Here is a 25,204-nt window from a genome sequence, read left to right on the forward strand (position 1 = left end):
GGGCGCTGATCCGAGAAATCTCGGAGCCGCGCCCGGCGGATCCCGGAGACCGCGCGGCGGGGACGCGCGGGGATCGCGATCCGGAACCGTCCGCCGAGCGAGAGCAGCGCCCCCGGCCCGGGGCTCGCGGCGTGGAGATCGGCGGTGGGGTGAGTCGGCGGGGAGGGGGGGCGGTGCGCCTGGGTGCGGGGCCACTGCCCTCCCCGGCCCTCTTGGAGCCGGCAGGTGGCCCGGGGCCCGCGTCGAGGCTGCTTCCGTCTGCTCGTCCGCCAGGCGGGGGAGGGTTTAGTCGGAATGAACCAGGTTAGGCGCCGGGCTTGGAGCTACACGTTCACTCCATCCTGCAGCCGGTTCGCGCTGCCCGGTTGACTTCATGCCTCGTTCGCCTCAGAGAACAGGCTGTGTCAGTTCATCCTGGAGGAGCAAGTGGCGGGGGGGGGGGGGGGGGGGGGGGGCAGGCGCTTCCAGATTCCCGGTGCGCCCCGGGTTGTGTGTGACACCGCACGCTCTGCGTGTACGCCCCGGCTTGTGACACCGCAAGCTCCCCGTGTGCGCCCCGGATTGTGACACTGCACGCTCCGCCTGTGCGCCCGTTTGTGACTTCCCACGGGTCCTAACCCTTTCCCCCCCGTCTATTAACATCTTACATGTGGCACATTTGTTACTGCTGATGAACCAATATTGATACCTTATTGGCCAGAGTCCATAGTTACTCCGAGTGACTGAGTTTTCACCTAAGCACTTGTTCTGTGTCATGATCCCATCCAGGTCACGAGGTGACATTTGGTCAGCATGGCTCCCTAAGCCCCTTTGGCTGTGGCAGTTTCTCAGACTTGTTTGTGATGATGTTGACAGTTTCACTGCCTCCCGGTGATCTGTGTTCTGGGTGCCCCTCCACTGGAATCCCTGTGATGTGTTTCTCCTAAGACCGGCTGCAGGTGATTGGGTGGAGGACCCCAGAGGAAGGCCGCCCACAGTGTCAACACGATGTATGACGTGCTGTTGATTGTGACCCGTTGGCATCATGTAGCCAGGCCTCTCAGGTGTAAAGTCACTCTACTACATTTCATACTGAACTCTCTGGCAATGAGCAACTGTGTGCAGCCCACTTCCAAGGAGGGGGGCGTGCTCCTCCTCCCTGAGGACAAGTATCTACATATATTACTTGGAATTCTGCAGGGGAGTTTAGTCTCTCGTGTTCCTTATTTATTAACTCAGTCATTTATTTGTATCAGCATGGACTCGTGGATATTTGTTTTATACTTTGGGTTATAATCCAATACTGCTTTATTTTGATGCTCAAATTGTTGCAGCTTTGGCTTTTGGGTGCCCTGTCAAGTTGGCTCCTGTGTCCTTGCTAGCATGTGTTTATAGAGCGTCTTGCTGTTGAAAGCACTTTATGTGGCTTCACTTGAACTTCACACAGTGCAGTGAACTTGACAAGACATTATTATTCTCCTCATGAAGAGGTAAGGAAACTGAGGCCCAGGAGCAGTGAATGACTTCTTAGATGTCACTTCCCTGCAAGGGAGCGACAGACTGGTCTCAGACAAGGGCTGACCACCCCAGAAAACCCTGCAAACCGCAGAAGAAAGTCCTTAGTCCAAGCTGAGGTTTCTTGGGGCAACTTCAGCCTTAGGCCCCGGATCAGAACAGAAAAGATGGAGAATGGAAAGATAATGGTTTTGGAAAATAAAGGCTTAATTTGAGTGGCATCCAGGAGGAAGTACCACCTGCCAGATCGGTAGACATGAAAGGTTGACCTTCCCCCCAAGCCGGTGTGTGTCGAGGGAGGCGAGGGGCAATCTGGGAAGTGTTTGTGGTCAGAGCGTCTCATCTGAGGGGGAGGGAGGGGCGGGCAAGTGTGGGGGGAGCATGAAGAGGATGGTGCTCGGGAGACAGTTGACAGACCTCCTGCCTTGTGCCCAGTGCTGGAGCTGAGAGGGTCAGCGAGGAGTGGTCCTTGGGCAGAGCCATTAAGCTCTGAGCACGGGGAAGGTCTCACGAGGGGCTGGCCTGTGTCAAGTCCTCAGGGATGAGCAGAAGCAGAGACAAGAGTGGGTACAAGGACCAGGGGTGGGGAGCAGGGGCCCTGAGGACACAGCTGTGTTCCTGGCTCAGGGCAGGGGGCCAGCTTGCAGGAGGCTTTGTTTGCCATGCAGTGCGGGAGAGCCCCAGGTCGAGAGCTGTGTTAGGATGGCCCTGGTGGCCCTTTGTAGGACATCTGCTACGTTCCACCAAATCGTCAGTGCCGTCAGTTTAGGTATGTTCCACACAGAACACACATCCTGCCAGCTGAATCAGGATGTGCTGCTGATCACACTTGAGAGACTGAAATGTGATGCCATGGGCATCTGAAATTTGACGGAAAGTTGTAAATCACTCACCAGTTGCTCAGATCCCTCCGTCGTCTGGGAAGCGAACAGTCAGGATATCTCCATCTCACTAACCCGTCACTGGCTCTTTCCTGCCTGATAGCCAAATTGTGGAAAACCAGCACAGGGGACGCCTGGCCTCCATCTTTCATCTGTGCTTATTCTGTGTTGCTTGCTCCTGTTAACGGCCATGACTTTGTGTGGCACATCAGATATGCTGCTGTGCTCGGCCAACGTCTCTTTCAGTTTGCCCTGTGAGAGGCCTGGATGTCCCCCCCCGACCCCCATGTCTTCCTGGTGATACCGAGCTGTGTAGAGGTCAAGAATGTAGCCGCAAGCTCTACATCTGAGTGACTGCAGCTGGGTGAAAATCCCGGTTTGCGTGCTGACCCAGGAGTCCTCGCTGTCGGCTTTGGTTAGAAGGACAGCCCGGGGTGAAAGAAGGTTTTGATGGTGTTTCCTCGCACCATCCAGGAGCCGTGGGAAAGGGCCGTGGTGGGCCAGAGCAGGCTGGAGACCTGGCTGTCCTGGCAGGTTGTATTCCACCTATGGGGCCAGAGAGGGAACTGCTGCCCAGTGTCTGCCCTTCTCTGGATGAATAGGCTGTTTTTTTGGTTGTTCTTTTTTTTCTTCACAAATGCTTTGTACAGTTCAGCCTAGTAACCTTCAGCAACTTCCTGTGCTGTATCAGTCAGGATTCCTTTTTTTTTTTTTTCCAAATGACACACAAGTCCAATCTGGCTGGGCATAAAGGGCATTTATTGGCTCACGTGATGGCAGAACTCAAGGGTCAATCTGGCTTCAGGCACAGCTTGATACAGGGTTTTACAGGATGTCATCAGGAACCAGTTTCTCATACCTCCTCTCTGGGTTGGCTTCACTCTCAAACAGGCTTAGCAAAATTGCTCATGTAGCTCCAAACCATATGACCTCACCTCTTGCACGTTCTCGAGAAACCACAGAATCTTTTCCCCATCTAAACTAGGTCTCCTTGTGACTATCAGTCCTTGAGTCATGTTCTCACCTCTGAAGCAGGCACCGTGGCCAAGGCGGCATCACATGCACTCTCTCGCTCCACCCTTGAGCTGAGGGAGAGCTCTGCCCTAAGCACATAATCCCCAGAAGGGAACTGGGAAGAGTTAGCAAAGGAAGGAAGAATGGAAGCTAGGGGGACCGCTCGCCCAAAGACCGAGCTCTTGCAGCACTTACCGCCGGGACCAGGGAGCACCGTGCCGTCGTCTGCTCTCATCTGCTGCGGTGGGACTCCTCAGCCAGTGCTCGGCCTCTCTCATGCTGCTTCCCTTGCGCTCCGTCTTGCTTCCTCCCTCTGCCTTGAGCGTCACTCGCATATATACACATATCACACACATATGCACACATCACGCACATATATGCACACATCCTGTTTCCCATCCTCCACACTGGCAACAGTTTAGAAGCTGATAGTACCCGGTGTTGACAGGGCCGTGGGGCAGCATGGATGCCTGTAGCCTGCTGGTGGCAGCATACAGTGGTACAGTCAGTGTGGAAACAGTGTGGCTTGATCTGCTTAAGGATGTGTTTGCTTGCTTGTGTGTACCAGGACACGGGTGCAGAAACGTTCACAGAACCGTGTTTGTAACTGTCCCGAGCAGGAAACGGTCCAGGTGGCCATCAGAAGCAGACTACATGCATACCTGTTTTCTTTGCAGATACTGCATTATCACAAACGGAAAGTTTGAGGTAAGCCCACATCAGGCAAGGCTCTTAGTGCCACTTCCCATCGGCCTTTTCTTGCGTCGTATGTTGGCATCACATTTTGGCAATCCTCACAGTATTTCCAACCTTTGCATTATGATTACAGTTGTTATGGTGATCTGTGACCAGCGGGGACACTTACCCTGAAAGCTCAGACAACAGTTGGAATTGTTTACATACGGTATTTTTAATTAGGGAATGTACGTTGCTTCTTAGACATAATGTGACTGCACACCTCATAAACAACAGTATAGTGTAAACACAACTTTTTTTTTTAATAGGAAATTTATTGTCAAATTGGTTTCCATACAACACCCAGTGCTCCTCCCAACAGGTGCCCTCCTCAATACCCATCACCCACCCTCCCCTCCCTCCCACCCCCCATCAACCCTCAGTTTGTTCTCAGTTTTTAAGAGTCTCTTATGGTTTAACACTCTCCCTCTCTAACTTTTTTTTTCCCTTCCCCTCCCCCCTGGTCTTCTGTTAAGTTTCTCAGGATCCACATAAGAGTGAAAACATATGGTATCTGTCTTTCTCTGTATGCCTTATTAAACACAACTTTTTCATGCACCGGAGAACAAAACGATTGCTTTGACTTGCTTTATTGTGATCTTCACTTTACTGTGGGAGTGTATGACTGAACCCCCAAATCTCCAAGGTGTGCCTGTTCGTCAGAGGTAGAAATATAGTGTCAAAAAGCAATGAACATGAATGACCTCAGCTCACAATCACATGAATGCACCTTACAAACATGCTGATGATACCCACCCCTGCAAGAAGAGGTACCAGCTGTAGGATGAGAGGGGAGTGATTTGTCACCTGTGTCACATATGCCACGGCATCTGTCCCCCCAGACGTGGCTCTCCCTCCTCCCCCAGTGTCTGCATCCCTGCAGCCAGACCTAGGCACCGTGACAGGAGGGTGCTGGTGATGTGGTCTTGCTGGTCTTGCTGTGGAGAATGTGGAGAAATCACCCCTGTCTCCCTCTGCTACTTTGCCGTCTGGGCGGAGGGGAAAGGACAGGTGGCTGCGATTGCTTGCCCTTGTACAGACATGTGGGAAGCATCTGTGCGCATCAGATGCCCTGTGCCTGTGCTTCTTCACCTCCTGGCTAGGAGGTGCTGGCACTGGGCTGGATTCTGGGCATAAGGCAGACAGTCTCTGTCCAGATGTAATGAGGCTCATTAGCCAGGACTCAGCACTGCAAAGAAGTGCAGGGCACAGCGTGGGACGCTCTCAGGGTTTGTAAGGGAAAGAGCCTGTGGTCTCAGTCTGTCTGGTCAGGAAAGAATGGCCAGAGGAGGTGGCATTCAGCTAAGCGGGAAAGGAATAGTGTTCAATGCAGAGAGAGTAGCATTTTCTAAGGGCTCAGGCAGGAGGGAGCATAGCATTTGGGGGGACATGGAGAGGGTTTTGAGTTGGCTATGCGGTCGGGTTAGGGTGGGGGTGGCAGGAAATGAGACTGCAGACAAGGGCTGGGCCTCGGTTCCTTGGCCTCAGGGAGGACTGGAAGGGGTTTTGACTTGATCCCTGGGGCACCAGAAGAAAGCCACCGAAGGGTGATAACCGGGCTGGTCGCGTGGGCACACCTGCATCTGAACATGCGGTGGAATATGCGTGCTGGACGGGAGGCCGGCCTGGGGGACCAGAACACAGGCAGCGGAGGCAGGAGGTGTTGGGAAACCCTGGAAGGCTGTGTATCAATCAGCTCCAGTCTCAGCTTCCAGAGGGTCACGCACGTGCATCACTTGGTTGGAGCTCTGGGAGGGCAGGGACTTTGCCACGTTTGTCCTGTGCCGTATCCTCGGTGCCTGGCACGTAGCAGGTGTCCGGGACATGGGGGAAGCGTGACAGCCTGCTACCTACAGCCTGCAGTGGCACGTCAAAGCCTGTCCCATCCACCACCATGGCTGCCACAGCCCCTGAGCCCTGGGGTTTCCACTGCTCACAGCGCAACTCAGCCCAGCCCCACTGCGTGTCAGAACACCACAGACGCCGGTCCTGTGGGGACAGTAGCCCACGTGTGACCTCAGGAGTACACTGGCCACACAACCTGTGTCCCCCAACGCTGTGGCCCACCCGCCAGCCACAGCCAGGGCTGCAGGACCTGAGAGTTCCATCGTCAGCCAAGATGCGGCCACTTCTCTGCAGCCAGATCCAGATCACTTGGGTTTTGCCCTGAATTCTGTCGTCTCCAGATTTATAAGGCATCACAGGTGTTTACTTCTAGGAGATTTTGCTTATTTCGGATGAAGAATTGGGGCTTAGCCTGGGGCCCCAGGAGCCCTTAAATGGGATTCTCATGGGGAATGGAGAGCCATCAGCTGAGTGCTTTGTGATTACCAGCAAGAAGGGGCTCCTGTTTACACCCCACGCGTGGGCTTAGCAAGCAGCCTGGAGGCCACTGGCAGCTCTGGGCCGTGAAGCCCACAGCTGGGACTCGGTGCCTTCCAGGTCCCTTTCAGTGGCATCCGGGAGCCCAAGGCAGCGGGAGGCAGGGAGGACAGTGTGGGGCAGCTGAACTACAGACAGCTGAAGGGGAAGTTAGGACCTGCGGGGGCGGAAGACGGTTTCCATGAAGAAACAAGGGGCAGTTGGGCCAGGGCAGGGGCAGAGCGAGGGGTGTGCCTGCCACCCCAGAGCAGTGGTGCGTGGCCGCTGGTACCAGGCAGGCCACGAAATGATCTCAAGTGTCAGAATTCTCACTGAGGGTAATGGGGACTGGGTGGATGGTATGGCCTGGAAGGGTTTCCAGCTCTTTCCGTGGTTCCTTCTGCCCCAGAGCAGGACCATTGCCCCTCCATACTGTGGAATCCAATGGCATAGAATGTTCCAGAGGCATTGCACAAGACAAAGGGCAGAGTCTCGCTGGCGTGAGCAGGTCCAGCCTGCCAAGGCTCCTGCACTGGAGCCCTCTCCGAATCTGAGCTGCTGTGCTTTTGGTCAGTGCACACACTGGGCAGCTCACAAAGCGCTTCCATGTGGATGGCCTCACCTGAGCTCCTGGCGTTTCCCAGAGAGCCAGCCGAGGAGGAGGAGCCAGTCGAGCCGCCGTAGCCCTGTGCCCCTGGGCACACTGCTTGACCTCACTGAGCCTCAGTTTCCCAGAAGAGTGTCCGGAGAAGCTGGTCACCCGCCTCTGGGGCCCCAGACGTGACCCTTGGTTGTTGGACTGACCAGTTTACACATCCAGTCGTGTGTGCAACCGGCAGCGTGAGCTGTGTGTTTGGGATGGAATCCGTGTAACCGGGTGTGGGACGGTGCATGGAGACACCGAGCCTCAATTGCCTGCTCAGGCCAGGCTCACAGACATGGGGTTCACACAATTCACGTCACCTTTGGTTTCCCCGGGCCCACCGCCTGTGTGCCCACACTGAGCATCCACAAGGGGGCAGCGGCCTTGGTCATTCCAGACCCTTGTACGCATTCCTTTAAAAGTGATAGAAAACCAGAACGCCCTCCTCAGGAAATGGTTCTAACTTTGTATGATGTTTTGTTGAACCATTTAAAAGTGATAGTCCTTAGCCCCAAATACGGCAGGATGAATCACCTAAACGTGGATGTTCCCCTTCATCACCTCAGTAAACACTGTTAAAAATTAATGATGATTTTTTATGATCCAGAACCCAGGCTTTTTTTAATGTTTATTTTGAGAGAGAGAGAGAGAGCACAAATGGGGAAGGGACAGAGAGAAAAGGAGAGAGAGAGAATTCCAAGCAGGCTCCATGCTGTCAGCTCAGAGCCTGACCCAGGGCTCAAACCCATGAACCATGAGATCATGCCCTGAGCCGACTTCAAGAGTCAGTCACTTAACCGGCTGAGCCACCCAGGTGCCCCTAGTACTGTGTTTTGTCAGAGTTCCTCTAGTTGTCCCAAAACTATTTTTGTAGCATTAAAAAAAAACAAAACAAAACAGGTGCCTGGGAGGCTCAGTCGGTTAAGCGTCTGACTGCACCCCAAGTCATGATCTCACGGTCTGTGGGTTTGAGACTTCGCCTCAGGTCACGATCTCATGGTTTGTGGATTCGAGCCTCACATCGGGCTCTGTGCTGACAGCTCAGAGCCTGGAGCCTGCTTCTGCTTCTGGGTCTCCCTCTCTCTCTGCTCCCCCCCCCCCCCCCGTCCCCACATTCACACTCTGTCTCTCTCTGTCTCTCAAAAATAAATAAATGTTAAAAAAAAAAATTTTTTTTTTTTAACAAACAAACAGGATCCAGTCAAGGTATTTGCATTCAGCTGTTATTTCTCTTCGGTCTACGTCAAGAACAGTTTTTTGTTTTTTGTTTTTTTCCCCATGACATTGACTGATTTAAAGGCTGGGCCAGTTGTCCTGTGGAAGGTCCTATATTCTGAATTTATCTGATTGTTTCCTCATCCTGTGGGTTAGCTCATTTCTCTGTCCCTCATCTTTTCTGTATGTTGGAAGCTAGGTCTACAGGCTTCATCAGATCCTTTCAGGTCAAACATTTTTGGCAGGATTCCTTCACAGGGGATGTCGAGTGTTCCATATGGTGCCATACTGGGAAGCCAGTGCCAGTCTGTACCTCTCTGAGCGATGCTGGGTTTGGTCACTGCTTGGGGTGATCACCAGATCCTCCCCTCATCAGGGCACATTGGGAGGTCATCCACCGGGAGGGCCTTCAGCACCATGGGACTTACCGTGTTCCCTAATACCTTTCTTGCTTGTAGCATCCTACTGATAATGCGGGTTGCAACGTGGTGGTCTTCTGTTACCCCCGGACAGCCTCATGCATCTGCTACATGTGTGGGCATTTTCATGCAGTGTCGGCATGGGGCCTGGCTGTGACCATGGTCAGGTGCGCAGGTGGTGCTGTCACCAAGCTCCCTGCTGTCTGCTGTTCTCAAAGCAAGCTGCAGCCGTACGTCCCAGCCCCAAGGACAGCACATTCCGTCCTCAGCAGCAGTAACAGTAACGGTGCCCCTTGCCAGAGCCCGGCACCGGCCAGCTTCCTCTTGGTGAGGGACCAGCAGTTCCCAGGGTCTATCGCAGCCTCGCTGACACCCCAGACACAGACGTCTGTTCTTTCCCGTGAGCTTTCCCGTGTGTGCATGGCGTCCCTCTAGGCCACAGCCTCTGAATCTGTGCTGCTGTTGGTCATCAGCATTAGGAGCATCCCTTACGTCCGCACGGTACTCACAGCCTATGAGGCACTCTTGTAATTGTCGCATTGCATCTCGGGGACAAGACCTTATTCCCGTGTCATTTCTCTGGGGTTCATCTCCAACTCCTCCCAGCTCGTCACCACAGGGCAGGGCCTCCCCGTCACCGGGCTGTGACACACTCTCCCCGCACACAGCCACTAGTGGTAGTGATTTACCTGTGTCTGCAGGTGCGTGCTCCAGCCTTGCGGTGACCCATGTGCCCTGTGGGCCGGCTGTCTTCCCCAGCCTGTCCTGGTCCCTGCCCCTCGGGGACTGTAATTGAAGCACGTGCCACTGTGGCTGCTGCTTCCTCACCTCCTCTCCTGCTCTGTTTGTGCTTTGAACTGTCACCAGGTTTGGGAACCAAGGGTTCTGACTTCTGTGCCCGCCTCTGTGTCCTGTGCCCTCAGTAATCCTTTGTCTCCGCCCATGTAGAAACTTCTAGGTAAGCATCAGTGTCCCCATTTTATGGATGAACAGACCGAGGCTCAGAGTACTTGAGAGGCGTATCTGTTGTCACACAGAATCAGGGGCAGGGGGCCACTGTTCATCAGCTATGCTGAGGCTCCTTCCCCAGACAGGAGGTGGTCCTGGCCATATGGGTAGACAGGACCAGTGTCCTCTCCAGCCACCCGGGGTCTCCTCCCACATCAGTGTCCTGCATGAGCACCCCGGGAATGGTTGTGCAGCCGGTGCACAGCTGAGGGAGCACCGTACACACCGGAGACACCACAGGCCTCTGTGTGTTACAACACACTTCCACCACATAGTTAACACGCGTCTTACTCTGTCGCACTCGGTATGTCAGAGCACTTTCCTAACACTAAGGGATGGAGAGGGTCTTAGGCCGGAGCGCTGCCCCAGCAGCATGGCCTGGGCTGCTGGTGCTGTGCTCCCCAGCCCACCAGAGTGCCCTCTCTGGGCCTCCCTTTCCTCATGTGCACGATGTGGGGCTGGCCTGGAGGGTGGGTGAGGTCCTCTCGCCCGCATGCTGTGGGCTCTGGTAAGCCTCTGCTGAATGTCCCCGGCAGTGTGGGCTGCCACTCTGCGCCCCAGCCCCGCCCACTCTTGACACCGTGTCTGGTCCCCAAGGCAAAGAAGCCCCCGTGAGCCGAGGACGCCATGGCCACGTCGGCCCCACTGCGCAGCCTGGAGGAGGAGGTGACCTGCTCCATCTGCCTGGACTACCTGCGGGACCCCGTTACCATCGACTGTGGCCACGTGTTCTGCCGCGTCTGCACCAGCGACGTGCGCCCGGCCCCGGGCGGCCGGCCCGTCTGCCCACTCTGCAAGAAGCCCTTCAGGAAGGAGAGTATCCGGCCCGTGTGGCAGCTGGCCAGCCTGGTGGAGAACATCGAGCGGCTGCAGGTGGACAAGGACAGGCAGCCCGGAGAGGGGGCCCGGGAGCAGGCGGACAGCAGGCTGTGCGAGCGGCACCGCGAGAAGCTGCACTATTACTGCCAGGACGACGGCAAGCTTCTGTGCGTCATGTGCCGCGAGTCTCGGGAGCACCGGCCCCACTCGGCCGTCCTCGTGGAGAAGGCTGCCCAGCCCCACAGGGTGAGCCCTCCACGCCCCTCCCCCCACACGCCCCGCAGCCCCACCTCCCTCCCCAACCCGGAGCACCCACCTGTCCCCACCGCCCGTCTCCCCACAGGAGAAGATCCTGAACCACCTGAGCACCCTCAGGAGAGACAGAGACAAGATTCAGGGCTTTCAGGCAAAGGGAGAAGCCGACATCCTCACCGCCCTGGTAAGTGAGGCTGTCAGCACAAAGCCTGAGGCAGCTGGCTGTGCGGAGGGGGAGCTGGGAGGCCGTGCAGGGCAGGCTGTGCCGGGAGGCCGAGCAGGGGAGGCTCTGCCGGGAGGCCGAGCAGGGGAGGCTCTGCCGGGAGGCCGAGCAGGGGAGGCTGTGCCGGGAGGCCGAGCAGGGGAGGCTCTCCTGGGAGGCCGAGCAGGGGAGGCTGTGCCGGGAGGCCGAGCAGGGGAGGCTGTGCCGGGAGGCCGAGCAGGGGAGGCTGAGCAGTGGAGGCCGAGCAGGGGAGGCTGTGCCGGGAGGCCGAGCAGGGGAGGCTCTGCCTGGGAGGCCGTGCAGGGCAGGCTCTGCCGGGAGGCCGAGCAGGGGAGGCTCTGCCGGGAGACCGAGCAGGGGAGGCTGTGCAGTGGAGGCCGAGCAGGAGAGGCTGTGCTGGGAGGCTGAGCAGGGAAGACCCTGCTGGGAGGCTGAGCAGTAGAGGCCAAGCAGGAGAGGCTGTGCCGGGAGGCCGAGCAGGGGAGGCTCTGCTGGGAGGCCGAGCAGGGGAGTCTGTGCCGGGAGGCCGAGCAGGGGAGGCTCTGCCGGGAGGCCGAGCAGGGGAGTCTGTGCCGGGAGGCCGAGCAGGGGAGGCTCTGCCGGGAGGCCGAGCAGGGGAGGCTGTGCCGGGAGGCCGAGCAGGGGAGGCTCTGCCGGGAGGCCGAGCAGGGGAGGCTGTGCCGGGAGGCCGAGCAGGGGAGGCTCTGCCGGGAGGCCGAGCAGGGGAGGCTCTGCCGGGAGGCCGAGCAGGGGAGGCTGAGCAGTGGAGGCCGAGCAGGGGAGGCTGTGCCGGGAGGCCGAGCAGGGGAGGCTGTGCCGGGAGGCCGAGCAGGGGAGGCTGTGCCGGGAGGCCGAGCAGGGGAGGCTCTGCCGGGAGGCCGAGCAGGGGAGGCTCTGCCGGGAGGCCGAGCAGGGGAGGCTCTGCCGGGAGGCCGAGCAGGGGAGGCTGTGCGGGGAGGCCGAGCAGGGGAGGCTCTGCCGGGAGGCCGAGCAGGGGAGGCTCTGCCGGGAGGCCGAGCAGGGGAGGCTGTGCCGGGAGGCCGAGCAGGGGAGGCTCTCCTGGGAGGCCGAGCAGGGGAGGCTCTGCCGGGAGGCCGAGCAGGGGAGGCTCTGCCGGGAGGCCGACCAGGGGAGGCTGAGCAGTGGAGGCCAAGCAGGAGAGGCTGTGCTGGGAGGCTGAGCAGGGGAGACTCTGCTGGGAGGCTGAGCAGTAGAGGCCAAGCAGGGGAGGCCCTGCCGGGAGGCTGACCAGGGAAAGCTGTGCTGGAAGGCTGAGCAGGGGAGGCTGAGCAGTGGTAGCCAAGCAGGAGAGGCTGTGCTGGGAGGCTGAGTAGTAGAGACCCTGCCTGGGAGGCTGAGCAGTGGAGGCCAAACAGGAGAGGCTGAGCAGGGGAGGCTGTGCTGGGAAGGCTGAGCAGGGGAGGCCCTGTTCAGAGGCTAAGCAGAGGAGGGTGAGCAGGGGAGGGTGAGCAGTGGAGGCTGTGCCGGGAGGGTGGCTTTGGGCTAGCGTCCTCATCTGCTGCAGGAATGGTGGCCCTGTGTCAGCTAAGGTTCCTTCTGTGTGACTCACCATAGTTGTGGGTCCCGTCTGGCAGCTGCCGCTGTTGTGCTAGGGATGGCCAGAGTGTAAGGGACCAACGAGGTCCTGGCTGAGTCCTTCCTGTCAGAGGGGGGAGGGAGATGAGATTCTGACGGTGGAGGGGAGCCGGAGGGTTTGGGAAGAGGGAGGAGGCCAGGGACGGCCTGAGCGGCTCTGAGAACACTGTGGATGCTGAGTCCTGTCCCAGGACCGTCGCCCACAGTCAATGCAGAAGCAGCACAGCACGTGCATGATTAGGAACAGGTCAGGAGGACATGTTCCAGGTTCCTGGGGGAGCGTCAGTGTCAGGGAGCTGTGTGCTGCAGGGATATGGAGGCCCCACAGCGAATGATGAGACCCTGGGGGAGAAGAGTGAGGCAGGAGCTGGCCCAAGTCCAAGGAGCCCCTGTGCCCTCACTGTGCATGGACATCAGTCAACAGGGGTTCTAACTCTGGCAAGACTCCAGCCTGCACTAAGCAGGGAGATGTGGAGGCAGGAGAGGACACGGTCCCTGAACACAGATATTCCATGGTTTCACTGAGGGAATAGTCCAATGAGGCAGAGCTCCGGGACATATTTTGTACGTCAGACATAAGCTGGGGGTGGGGAGGGGGCCTGGATGGGGGCAGGAGCAGAGCCTGCGGGGATTCTCCACTCCACAGCAGAGGAGTCATGCCCTTCTCCCTTTCTTGTGCCTGCAGAAGAAGCTACAGGACCAGAGGCAAGACATAGTGGCTGAGTTTGAGCAGAGCCACCAGTTCCTGAGGGAGCGGGAGCGGCACTTGCTGGACCAACTGGCGAAACTGGAGCAGGAGCTCACGGAGGGTAGAGAGAAGTACAAGACCAAGGGTGTCTCGGAACTGGCCCGGCTAGCGCTGCTCATCTCTGAGCTGGAGGGCAAGGCCCAGCAGCCAGCAGCAGAGCTCATGCAGGTGAGCAACCTTCCCAGGGTAGGGGAGGGAGGCCAGGGCGCTGGGTCCCTACCCCACCGCTCACCTGCGGGACCTGGGGCACTCACCACTGGGTCTCTGCCCCACCGCTCACCTGGGGGACCTGGGGACACGCACCCACTAGGTCTCTGACCCACCGCTCACCTGCGGGACCTGGGGACACACACCCACTAGGTCTCTGCCCCACCGCTCACCTGCGGGTCCTGGGAACACGCACCCACTAGGTCTCTGCCCCACCGCTCACCTGTGGGTCCTGGGGACACGCACCCACTAGGTCTCTGCCCCACCGCTCACCTACGGGACCTGGGGACACGCACCCACTAGGTCTCTGCCCCACCGCTCACCTGGGGGACCTGGGGACACTCACCACTAGGTCTCTGCCCCACCGCTCACCTGCGGGACCTGGGGACACGCACCCACTAGGTCCCTACCCCACCGCTCACCTGCGGGACCTGGGACACTCACCACTGGGTCTCTGTCCCACCGCTCACCTGCAGGACCTGGGGCACTCACCACTGGGTCTCTGCCCCACCGCTCACCTGGGGGACCTGGGGACACGCACCCACTAGGTCTCTGACCCACCGCTCACCTGCGGGACCTGGGGACACACACCCACTAGGTCTCTGCCCCACCGCTCACCTGCGGGTCCTGGGGACACGCACCCACTAGGTCTCTGCCCCACCGCTCACCTGTGGGTCCTGGGGACACTCACCACTAGGTCTCTGCCCCACCGCTCACCTGCGGGACCTGGGGACACGCACCAACTAGGTCTCTGCCCCACCGTTCACCTGGGGGACCTGGGGACACTCACCCACTAGGTCTCTGCCCCACCGCTCACCTGCGGGACCTGGGGACACGCACCCACTAGGTCTCTGCCCCACCGCTCACCTGCGGGTCCTGGGACACTCACCACTGGGTCTCTGCCCCACCGCTCACCTGCGGGACCTGGGACACTCACCACTAGGTCTCTGCCCCACCGCTCACCTGCGGGACCTGGGGACACGCACCCACTAGGTCTCTGACCCACCGCTCACCTGCGGGACCTGGGGACACACACCCACTAGGTCTCTGCCCCACCGCTCACCTGCGGGTCCTGGGGACACGCACTCACTAGGTCTCTGCCCCACCGCTCACCTGTGGGTCCTGGGGACACTCACCACTAGGTCTCTGCCCCACCGCTCACCTGCGGGACCTGGGGACACGCACCAACTAGGTCTCTGCCCCACCGTTCACCTGGGGGACCTGGGGACACTCACCCACTAGGTCTCTGCCCCACCGCTCACCTGCGGGACCTGGGGACACGCACCCACTAGGTCTCTGCCCCACCGCTCACCTGCGGGTCCTGGGACACTCACCACTGGGTCTCTGCCCCACCGCTCACCTGCGGGACCTGGGACACTCACCACTAGGTCTCTGCCCCACTGCTCACCTGCGGGACCTGGGACACTCACCACTAGGTCTCTGCCCCACTGCTCACCTGCGGGACCTGGGACACTCACCACTGGGTCTCTGCCCTACCGCTTACCTGGGGTACCTGAGACACTCACTGATTCTAAGGCCTGGGTTTTCTCTCCCGAGACGTGAGCAAGATAACCCCACTGCCCCCACGTATTCCAGCAGTCAGGTGAGTGTAAGATGACATGACTGGCATATGCTGTCACTTCAAAAAGCAAATTTTCTACCAAAAAAACTGTCAGAATTTTAGAAAGTGCTGTAGAAGTGGAAGGGAAGGTCATTGCTCTTTCCATGACTGCTACTGTCCTCAACTCTATCGTTCACAAGTCTGCCTGCTAGCCAGTCCAGTGGGGGCTGATTCTTGTGGTTTGGAGCAGACGCAGCCTGGGTGGGGGGCTGAGCACGAGCTGAATGGCAGCTCCTCTCAGGCACCTGAAGGACTAGAGGATATGGGCAGCTGGGGAAGGAGACTGAGATGGGTGAGGTTTTTTCTGCAACTGTAGTTACCCCCAGAGGAAAAGTCAGAGAGCAGGCAGGGAGCCTCTGGAGCACTTCCTGGAGGAGGCAGCTTGGATGCTGTCAGGGGGAGAGTCCTGACCTGAAACAACTCTGTGACTCCCTGCTCCTGAGCCTGTCTGAGGAGTGCCCCCTCCCTGATCAGGGCTCACAGCCTCTCTGAGGTGTCCCGCCTCCCTGATCAGGGCTCAGTGCCTCTCTGAGGAGTCCCGCCTCCCTGATCAGGGCTCAAGCCTCTCCGAGGAGTGCCCCCTCCCTGATCAAGGCTCACAGCCTCTCTGAGGTGTCCCGCCTCCCTGATCAGGGCTCAGAGCCTCTTTGAGGAGTCCCACCCATTGACCAGGGTTCAGTGGCCTCTGGAAGGATGTGCTTGATCTTCCTCCCCCTCCCCGAGTCAGGAGGAGGCCTGGGATGGTCTCACTTGCTGGTGTGCAGTTGGGCCTGTTTGTCTGCGGTGGAGCCCCCAGGGTCTCGTCCAGGAAAATGCTGTCTGTTCCGGGCCAGCAGCCTCAGGGAGAGACAGCAAGGCAGGCCCTCCAGGTGTATGAAGAGATGGCCTTGGCCAGCCTCTGTGCTGCTGGGGATTCTGCCCCATGAATCTGGACCCGCGGCCCTGTGCCCACATGCTGGCACACCTGCTGGCCACGCGGGTGCATTCGTGGCCTCTCTGAGCTGGCCGTGGTGTATGTGTCGGGGAGGGGGGGGGGGGCAGATTAGAAGGATTTACTGGACACTCACAGCTAGTCTCTAGACAAGCGCTTCAAGGACAGGGCCCGGCCTCCCCTGCCTGCCATCAGTGTCCTGTCTGTGTACCCATCTGTGTCCCCGTTGCCCCCTCTGCCCCAGTCTGCAGGACTGGGGCATTAGGGCAGCTGCAGTGTCAAACCCAGTACCCTGGCTCAGAGAGAACACTTTCCCTTCTTCCAGGAACCGGGCGGCCAACCGTGAGGTTATCCTGGAGGCTGGGTGCCTCTACCTGCTGGTTCCACCTGCTTCAAGGGGTGTGGGTCTCAGCTAGGACAGCACCCCAAAATTTCCTCTCTGCTTCCTTTCACATCCCATTGGCTGCACTTGGTCATGTGACCAGGCCTGACCACAAAGTCATCTGGGAAGTGTAGTCTGCTGGGTGGCAGTCTGCCCACTGTGATCCCAGGGCTTCTGCTCTTCAAAGGAAATAGGGGCAGGGGGTGCCTGGGTGGCTCAGTCGGTTAAACGTCCAACTTCAGCTCAGGTCATGATCTTGAGGTCCATGAGTTCGAGCCCCGCATCGGGCTCTGTGCTGACTGCTCAGAGCCTGGAGCCTGCTTCGGATTCTGTGTCTCCCTCTCTCTCTGCCCCACCCCTGCTCGTGCTCTCTCTCAAAAATAAACATTTTTTAAAAACTAAAAAAACAAAACAAAAATAAAGGAAGAAGGGGAGGAGGCACCACACACATCATGAGCCACAACCTTTTGACCCAGCCATGCCACTGGGTGCCAGAGCCATGGGGAAGGGACTGTGCATGGGTGCCCTGGCTCCTAACAGACCTGTGACCTGTGACCTGTGAGTGGGGTCTGATCGAACCCCACTGATGCTGTGCTTTCTCCTTCCAGGACAGCAGGGACTTCTTGAACAGGTAAGAGAGCTCCCTGTGTCCCCCCTGCCCTTCTGCTAACCTGACCTGTTTGAATTGATGGTGTCCGTGTGCTGTGGCTCTTCCCACCACCTTCCCTGCTGGGGAGCAAGAGCACATCCTTGAGAAGTGCAGGCTTGCGGGTTCTGCGTGGCCCCAGCTATGCTGGGTGGAGACAGGACAGGTGACCAGGGGCCCAGTGCACAGCAGCACAGATGTCCAGTCTGTAGGTGGTCTCAAGTCCTGGTTCAGCTGCAGGCAGTCCCCTCTGCCTCTGAGCCCCTGGTTTTCTGTCATTTGAGTGGGGATGGTCATACCTGTCCTTCCCGCTTCATAATTGTTGTGAGAATTGAAAGAAATGCAGGGGGACCTAAGTAACAGCATCCCTGTGTCATTTCCCTAGGTATCCGCGGAAGAAGTTCTGGATTGGGAAACCCATTGCTCGAGTGGTAAAAAAAAAGACAGGAGAATTCTCAGAAAAAGTGCTGTCTCTGCAGCGAGGACTAAGAGAGTTCCAAGGTGAGGGCCAGGGTGGGGCACTAGGGTAGGAGTCAGGCCGGGAGGCATTGAGGTCGGGGGTCAGAAGCCAGGCAGGGAGGGCACTGGCGTGGGAGGTCAGGAGCTGGGAGTCGCGAATCGAGTCGGGAGCCAGGCAGGGAGGGCACGGGGGTGAGCGTCAGGAGCCGGGCAGGGAGGGCACAGGCATGGGGGGGTCAGGAGCTAGGAGTCGTGAATCGAGTTGGGAGCTGGGCAGGAAGGGCATGGGGGTGGGGATCAGGAGCTGGGCAGGGAGGGCACTGGGGTGGGGGGTCAGGAGCTGGGAGTTGCGGATCGAGTCGGGAGCCGGGCAGGGAGGGCACGGGGGTGGGGTTCAGGAGCTGGGCAGGGAGGGCACTGGGGTGGGGGTCAGGAGCTGGGCAGAGAGGGCACGGGGTGGGGGGTCAGGAGCTGGAAGTTGCGGATCGAGTTGGGAGCCGGACAGGGAGGGCACTGGCGTGAGAGTCAGGAGCCAGACAGGGAGGGCACTGGGGTGAGAGTCGGGAGCCAGGCAGGGAGGGCACGGGGGTGAGCGTCAGGAGCCGGGCAGGGAGGGCACAGGCATGGGGGGGTCAGGAGCTAGGAGTCGTGAATCGAGTTGGGAGCTGGGCAGGAAGGGCATGGGGGTGGGGATCAGGAGCTGGGCAGGGAGGGCACTGGGGTGGGGGGTCAGGAGCTGGGAGTTGCGGATCGAGTCAGGAGCCGGGCAGGGAGGGCATGGGGGTGGGGGGTCAGGAGCTGGGAGTTGTGAATCGAGTCGGGAGCCGGGCAGGGAGGGCACGGGGGTGGGGTTCAGGAGCTGGGCAGGGAGGGCACTGGGGTGGGGGTCAGGAGCTGGGCAGAGAGGGCACGGGGTGGGGGGTCAGGAGCTGGAAGTTGCGGATCGAGTTGGGAGCCGGACAGGGAGGGCACTGGCGTGAGAGTCAGGAGCCAGACAGGGAGGGCACTGGGGTGAGAGTCGGGAGCCAGGCAGGGAGGGCACGGGGGTGAGAGTCGGGAGCCAGGCAGGGAGGGCACGGGGGTGAGAGTCGGGAGCCAGGCAGGGAGGGCACGGGGGTGAGAGTCGGGAGCCAGGCAGGGAGGGCACAGGGGTGAGAGGAGCCAGGCAGGGAGGGCACGGGGGTGGGGATCAGGAGCTGGGCAGGGAGGGCACAGGGTGGGGGGTCAGGAGCTGGGAGTTGCGGATCGAGTTGGGAGCCGGACAGGGAGGGCACTGGCATGAGAGTCAGGAGCCGGACAGGGAGGGCACTGGGGTGAGAGTCGGGAGCCAGGCAGGGAGGGCACGGGGGTGAGAGTCGGGAGCCAGGCAGGGAGGGCACGGGGGTGAGAGTCGGGAGCCAGGCAGGGAGGGCACGGGGGTGAGAGTCGGGGGCCAGGCAGGGAGGGCACGGGGGTGAGAGGAGCCAGGCAGGGAGGGCACTGGGGTGGGGATCAGGAGCTGGGCAGGGAGGGCACTGGGGTGGGGATCAGGAGCTGGGCAGGGAGGGCACTGGGGTGGGGGGTCAGGAGCTGGGAGTCGCGGATCGAGTCCGGAGCCAGGGCTGTGTTTGGAGGAGTGGAATCAGCTCCTTGCTGTCACCTTGTTCGGCCTTACTCCTGGGTCTGCTGGTTGTTTTCTCTTCTCTTCTTGGGTCTCAGGGATGGGGGCCTGTCAGGAAATGATTCCTGTCCTAGTAGGACACAGGCCCATACGTGTGTGGGGCTCGAGGGTCACTGCTGTGTTTTTCCTCCCCAGGGAAGCTGCTTAGAGACTTGGAATACAAGACGGGTAAGTGTCCGAAGGGCTGTCCCAGTTCACCTCCTGTAGAGAAAAAGAACGCCCTCCCCCCAGAGAGGCACCCTGGTCCCTGCTGTCCCTGGCCCCTCCCTCTTGAAGCGAGATTTCCCAGCTGCTGGTCTGAGCCCCCGCGTTGTGTCTGTAATCAGCCACAGAGGCCTGTACTTGATCGTCTGACCCTCCTCTGCAAGACATGCAACTGGCCAGAGGCCGTGTGTGCCCCAGGCCCTGCTGTCGGGTCATGTCCTGCATGCCCCTGAGCTGGGATTGGTCCCCCTGGGCTTATTCAGTGGGCAGCCCTGGAGACCTGCCTCCCACCTACCAATGACTCCTGGTTCTGCTGTCCCCGCAGTGAGTGTCACCTTGGACCCGCAGTCGGCCAGCGGGTACCTGCAGCTGTCAGAGGACTGGAAGTGTGTGACGTACAGCGGCCTGTACCAGAGCACCTACCTGCACCCGCATCAGTTTGACTGTGAGCCGGGTGTGCTGGGAAGTAAGGGCTTCACCTGGGGCAAGGTGTACTGGGAGGTGGAGGTGGACAGGGAGGGCTGGTCCGAGGAGGAGGAGGAGGGGGAGGAGGAGGAGGAGGGGGAGGAGGAGGAGGAGGAGGAGGAGGCCGGCTACGGGGACGGGTACGAAGACTGGGAGACAGATGAGGACGAAGAGTCTTTGGGGGAGGAGGAGGAGGAGGAGGAGGAGGAGGGGGAGGAGGTCCTGGAAAGCTGCATGGTGGGGGTGGCCAGAGACTCTGTGAAGAGGAAGGGAGACGTGTCCCTGCGGCCAGAGGACGGGGTATGGGCCCTGCGCCTCTCGTCTGCGGGCATCTGGGCCAATACTGACCCCGAGGCTGAGCTCTTCCCTGCGCTGCGGCCGCGGAGGGTGGGCATCGCCCTGGACTACGAGGGGGGCACCGTGACCTTCACCAACGCCGAGTCACAAGAGCTCATCTACACGTTCACGGCCACCTTCACCCGGCGCCTGGTGCCCTTCCTGTGGCTCAAGTGGCCTGGGACACGCCTCCTGCTGAGACCCTGAGCCCCATGCCACCCCCAGCCCATGACCCCGGATGCCCCCCTCCCCTGGGAGCCCTGGACTGTGCTGGGAACGAGGTGTCTGGCCATCGCACCTGGAGCAGGTGGGCCCCCGCCCCCATGGCCGGGGCCCGTGGAGGCTCACTCAGTGCTGCTGCTGTGCCATACAGCTGTAGTCAGGCTCTTCCCCCAGCCCCCGGGGCTCCCCATGCACACTTCCAACCCGAGGGCCACGGGACCCCTCTTCTGCCCACTGCCTTTGACCCAGCTCTGCACTCTCCATGCTGAGTTAGAGGAGAAGCAGTGTTTTGCCGCCCCGTCCAGCATCCCACGCTGACTCTTCCTAGGAAAAAGCAGGTGACTGTGAGGCCCAATCCACATGCTTCCCGCTTGCCCAGACCCTCTCTGCTGCCTGCGTTCCCCAGCACTTGAGACAGCCGCACTGCCCCCCAGCTCAAGAGTCTCAAGCACCCACACGCACGCTAGTGGACAGGGCAAAAGCCCACCACAGTTTCCGGGCTGCGTAATAAGCCTCCTGGAGTGCCGCGGAGTCAGGGGTCAGCATGGGCTCCATGCTTCTCCAGGAGAGAGCTGAGCGTCTGATGTGTGTGCATTGAAGAAGGCGGGACCCCCTGGAGGACCTGTGGACTTGGGGGAAGGATCTGTGTACGTGTGGCTTTGGTTCACCACTTGTGACCAGTGATCAATATAACCCGTGGGTGTGGCCACAGGAGGCAGATTGTCCAGGGCGTCCAGAATATCCTGCTCTTGACCAGTCCTCTGAAAGCACCAGGGCAAATACCGCTGAAGCCACACCTGGAATCCGGTCCCCTCCCTGGCAGCCTGGACAAGTCTGCTGCAGGCTACGAAGCAGGAAGTCTGTGTCGCGCCTGACTCCACACACACAGTCTGTTCTCCTGGGAGAAGGGCGGTGGTGGGCACAGGAGAGGTCACTGGGTCCTCGGGTCAGGAGAAGGTTAGAGCCTGGCCTCGTACGCCCAGGCCCAGCCACTGGCCTCCACACTGTCTGGGACTTGCCCCATGCATGTGTCCCGTGCTGCCGGGTCACACATCCACCTGATCCTGCCTCTAGGTTTGTAAGGTCCTGGAGGGTGGAGACCGTGTCTTCTCCTCTGCACTCCCTGCGGCACCGCCTGCAGTGTGGGCACATAGTAGGTGCTTAATAAAAACTTGATGAATGAGCAGCCTGGGTTTACACATATTTTATTATAACTCAGATACCCCCAGACCTTCTTAGTCTGGCTACAGAGAGGTTCCACGGAAAGTGGCCCCAGGCTTTGCTCCCCCACCCCTTCTGGGACGTGTACCTGCAGCTCTGCTCACACACTCTTTGCACATAACGCTGTCCTCTGTACACACACTCTTTGTTCACAGGCTGTTGGCACACACGCTGTTGTCTGCACACACATTCTTTGCACATACGCTGTTTGCTCACACGCTGTCTGCACACACTTTGCTCTCATGCTGTTTGCGCACACACTGCTTGCTCACGCTGTTGCACACGCGCTGTCATTTCTGCTCCCCCAGACAAAAGCCCCCTTACCTCCCTTCCCACGGGGCCAGCCCTTGGTTGAGCCCCAGCATCCGCAGAGTGCATGATGGGGCCGTGAGAAGGTGACATTGGTGGCACTCCCAGAATCTTTCCTCAGAAAATAAGCAGTGCCCAAAGGAAAAACAGCAGAGACTCTGTCCTGCTGTGTGACACATTCAACTCTCTGGTTCTGGCCTCTTTCTGATTTTTTTAAACTGCCATATTAAAGGTGGAAACGGAAGAGTGGGGTAAAGCCCCTTCAAGATCTCGTTTATGACTCATTTAGGCTCTCCCTTTTTATTTAATTTTTCTTTTTACTTTTCTTTCCAAATACAGATATGCAAAATGTGTCAATTATAGACATACAATGTGTGTTATCAGTTATAATAAGGTCAGTTAATCTGCATTTGAGTCCTGAGAGACAATAATCACCAGCATATGCTTGAAATTCTTGAAAATTTATTTTGTTGGTTGATGTGAATTGTTCCCTGAAATTATACTCTACTAATCTTTTATTTATGGAAAATTTTCATAATTATCAAAATGCCTTTTCTCCTTTCTTGGAAAGAATTTTTATATAATGAGGTTTCTGAAATGTTTTAAGGTGATCATTGTATAATTAAAAGCTCATAGCTATTAAATAGGGAACATTTCCATTTGAACAAAATATGAATGCCTTCAGGTCATTGTTGCTTTACCGAGTCTCACAAGGGTCATGCTCCCAGGATAATCTGTAGACGAGCAAGTGTCAGCATAAAACGGCCTTGCAAAGTCATAAACAAAACTGCATACTGGGTGACACCATCTTAGAACAGAAAGTTAGCAGCAGGGTACTTACTCAGCAAGTTCTCTGGAACCTTTCTATTTTGTAAGTAGTTTTTATACGTGAGCTGCAGCTACACATATGGTCCAGTCTACCTTCCGTGTTCCCACAAAGGACAAAGAACACTGCCTGCCCTCCCACCCCCCACGGCGGGAGGGGGTCGAGCTCTGGGCTCCCATCCCCACCCACCCTGAGCTCAGGCAGCTGAGTCCGGTGTCTGAGGAAGCAGTTCACACCTGGACCACTGGCAGACGTGGCCGCTTTTCCTTCCTGTGCGGCTTCGTCTTCCCTGCTGTAGTTGCCCCTTTCTCCCCTTTTGCTTCATCTCCTACGTCCTTGGTACTAACTGAACCCCAAAGACTTGGCTGGGAGTCAGGGTCCCTCAGGGTGCTCACCTCCCAGGTTCTCTTCTCAGTGCCGTCTCTGCTGCCTCCTGACCTTCAGTCTGGGACGGCTGCCCCTCACCTGTGCCCCTCACCTGTGCCCAGCCTCCTGGCTCTCCCTTCTCTGCCGTATTGGAACCCTGGCTTTGGTTTCGTTTTCTTACCCTATTTTGTCCCTCTTCTTCATTACTTCCTTCTGGTGAAACATCACCCCCTAGCTTCCTGAGAAATGGGGCACGTAAGTCGAGTTTTTGAATTTGTAAACATCAGGATGTATGTGTCCAACCTTCCCCCACCATGGTGCTAATTAACTCAGTGGACCCTGTCATTCTAGAAATTCATAAGCTTTCGGTTCTGGGAAACATTACTGAATTATTTCTTGATGGTTTTTCTCTCCTTCAGTTTCTCTGTTCTCTCAAGTCTATTCTTTGCTGCCTTCGTATAGCTCCTGAATTCGTTTACTGACTGCCTGTGAGAAGCCAGGATGTGTCTAGGTTACAATAGCAATAAAGTAAACAAAGTCCCTGCATGGAGTTGATATTCTAGTGGAGGGTAATGGGCAGTGAGTGAGAGTAGAAAATACAACAGCAGTTAGCACCCTGCAGAGACCTAAGATAGGAGGAGGATGTGTAGTAAGCCAGATGGTCAGCGCCTCTCTCAGAAGGTGGCATTAAAGCTGAAATCCAAATTCCGAGAAGGAATTCTAGGATGGCAGCAGCCAGAGTCACAAGGCAGGGACAAGCTGGGCACAGGAAGATGGGGTGTCTGGAGTGTGATATTGGAGAGCAGGGAGAGGTCAGCAGAGGCAACTCATGTCAGACCATGTGAGCCTGAAGTCAGCACTGGGGAGGGGCTGTGCTGACCCCTGGGGTGAGTGTGACGTCAGCACGTGGGAGGGCCGTGCTGACCCTAGGGTGAGCTGACCCCTGGGTGAGAGTGAAGTCAGCATGGGGGAGGGCCGTGCTGGCCCCTGGGGTGCCCCAGCACCTGCCAGAGGGCCAGGCAGAGGAAGGACGCAGCAGCTAGCCAGGTGAGAAGGAGCCCAGCGAAGCAGCAGGTGGAACTGGAGAGGTTAGATGCTTCGGATTAATAAATAAACCTTTCAGGCATTTATACTTTTAGAAAACATGATTATTCAGTTATTATTACCTGAGCAGTTATTGTCTGGCAAGAAAATCATGTAATAAAGCAGGCACTGTACAGACTAAAAGTTTCACCAGATTCTACAGACTGCAGTCGTTAACAGCTGGAGCTGAGGAACCCTGGAAGAAAGCCTTGTTACGGCTAACATTGGCAAGATCAGCTCTATGACAGCAGAGCACAGAGCGCGTGGTCGTGGTTAGAGGCTTCCCTGCAGCCCCACACCCTGAATGGTGATGTTGCCGTGGACACCCATGGCCAGACCCCCCTCAGAACAAGCAGGAGAGGTCCCCAGGCCCTAGCACGAGGATTCCACAGGTTAGGAGCAGGGGAACAGGGCAGAAAGAGAAGGTCACAACTTAGACATGGAAAAAGTTTGAAACAAATAGGGGGGTGGGGGTGGGGCGGGGGCAGGCATGCAATGTTTTGCTCTGACAATGACACTCATGTCTGGCTTTGGTACCTAGGTCCTGGTCACTCTTTTCCTAATGTTCCATGAATGTTCAAAAAGACTGTTTCCTGTTAAGTCTATGGTTCCACATGTGATCGTTAGATGAACTTTATTTTGTTATTCCAATACACTGTATCTTTATTCTGGAAATCTTATTTTGTGCCTCAAATATTCTATATATCTTTACAATTTTTTTTGCCTTTGAGTATCAGTGACTGAAAGAAATATGTTTTAAAATCTGCTATTAAGTTCTTTTTGTAACTGACCATGAATTATTAGATGTGTTAGGGCTTAGAATTGTTTCCAGATAAATTGTTCCTTTTACCAGAA

The 25,204-nt window shown here is 57.8% G+C and overlaps 1 protein-coding gene across 1 annotated transcript; it reads left to right on the forward strand.

The window, feature by feature from the left end:
• Positions 1-25,204, forward strand: LOC122489050 (tripartite motif-containing protein 26). The gene is made up of 8 exons (XM_043590549.1): positions 1-149; positions 10,368-10,835; positions 10,933-11,028; positions 13,349-13,579; positions 17,161-17,183; positions 17,584-17,699; positions 19,453-19,485; positions 19,847-25,204. Exons 2-8 carry the CDS (start codon positions 10,398-10,400, stop codon positions 20,527-20,529), a joined length of 1,620 nt encoding a protein of 539 aa, XP_043446484.1. The 5' UTR covers positions 1-149; positions 10,368-10,397; the 3' UTR covers positions 20,530-25,204.

Source organism: Prionailurus bengalensis, chromosome B2 (genome assembly GCF_016509475.1).
Source record: "Prionailurus bengalensis isolate Pbe53 chromosome B2, Fcat_Pben_1.1_paternal_pri, whole genome shotgun sequence".
NCBI classification, from domain to species: Eukaryota; Metazoa; Chordata; class Mammalia; order Carnivora; family Felidae; genus Prionailurus; species Prionailurus bengalensis.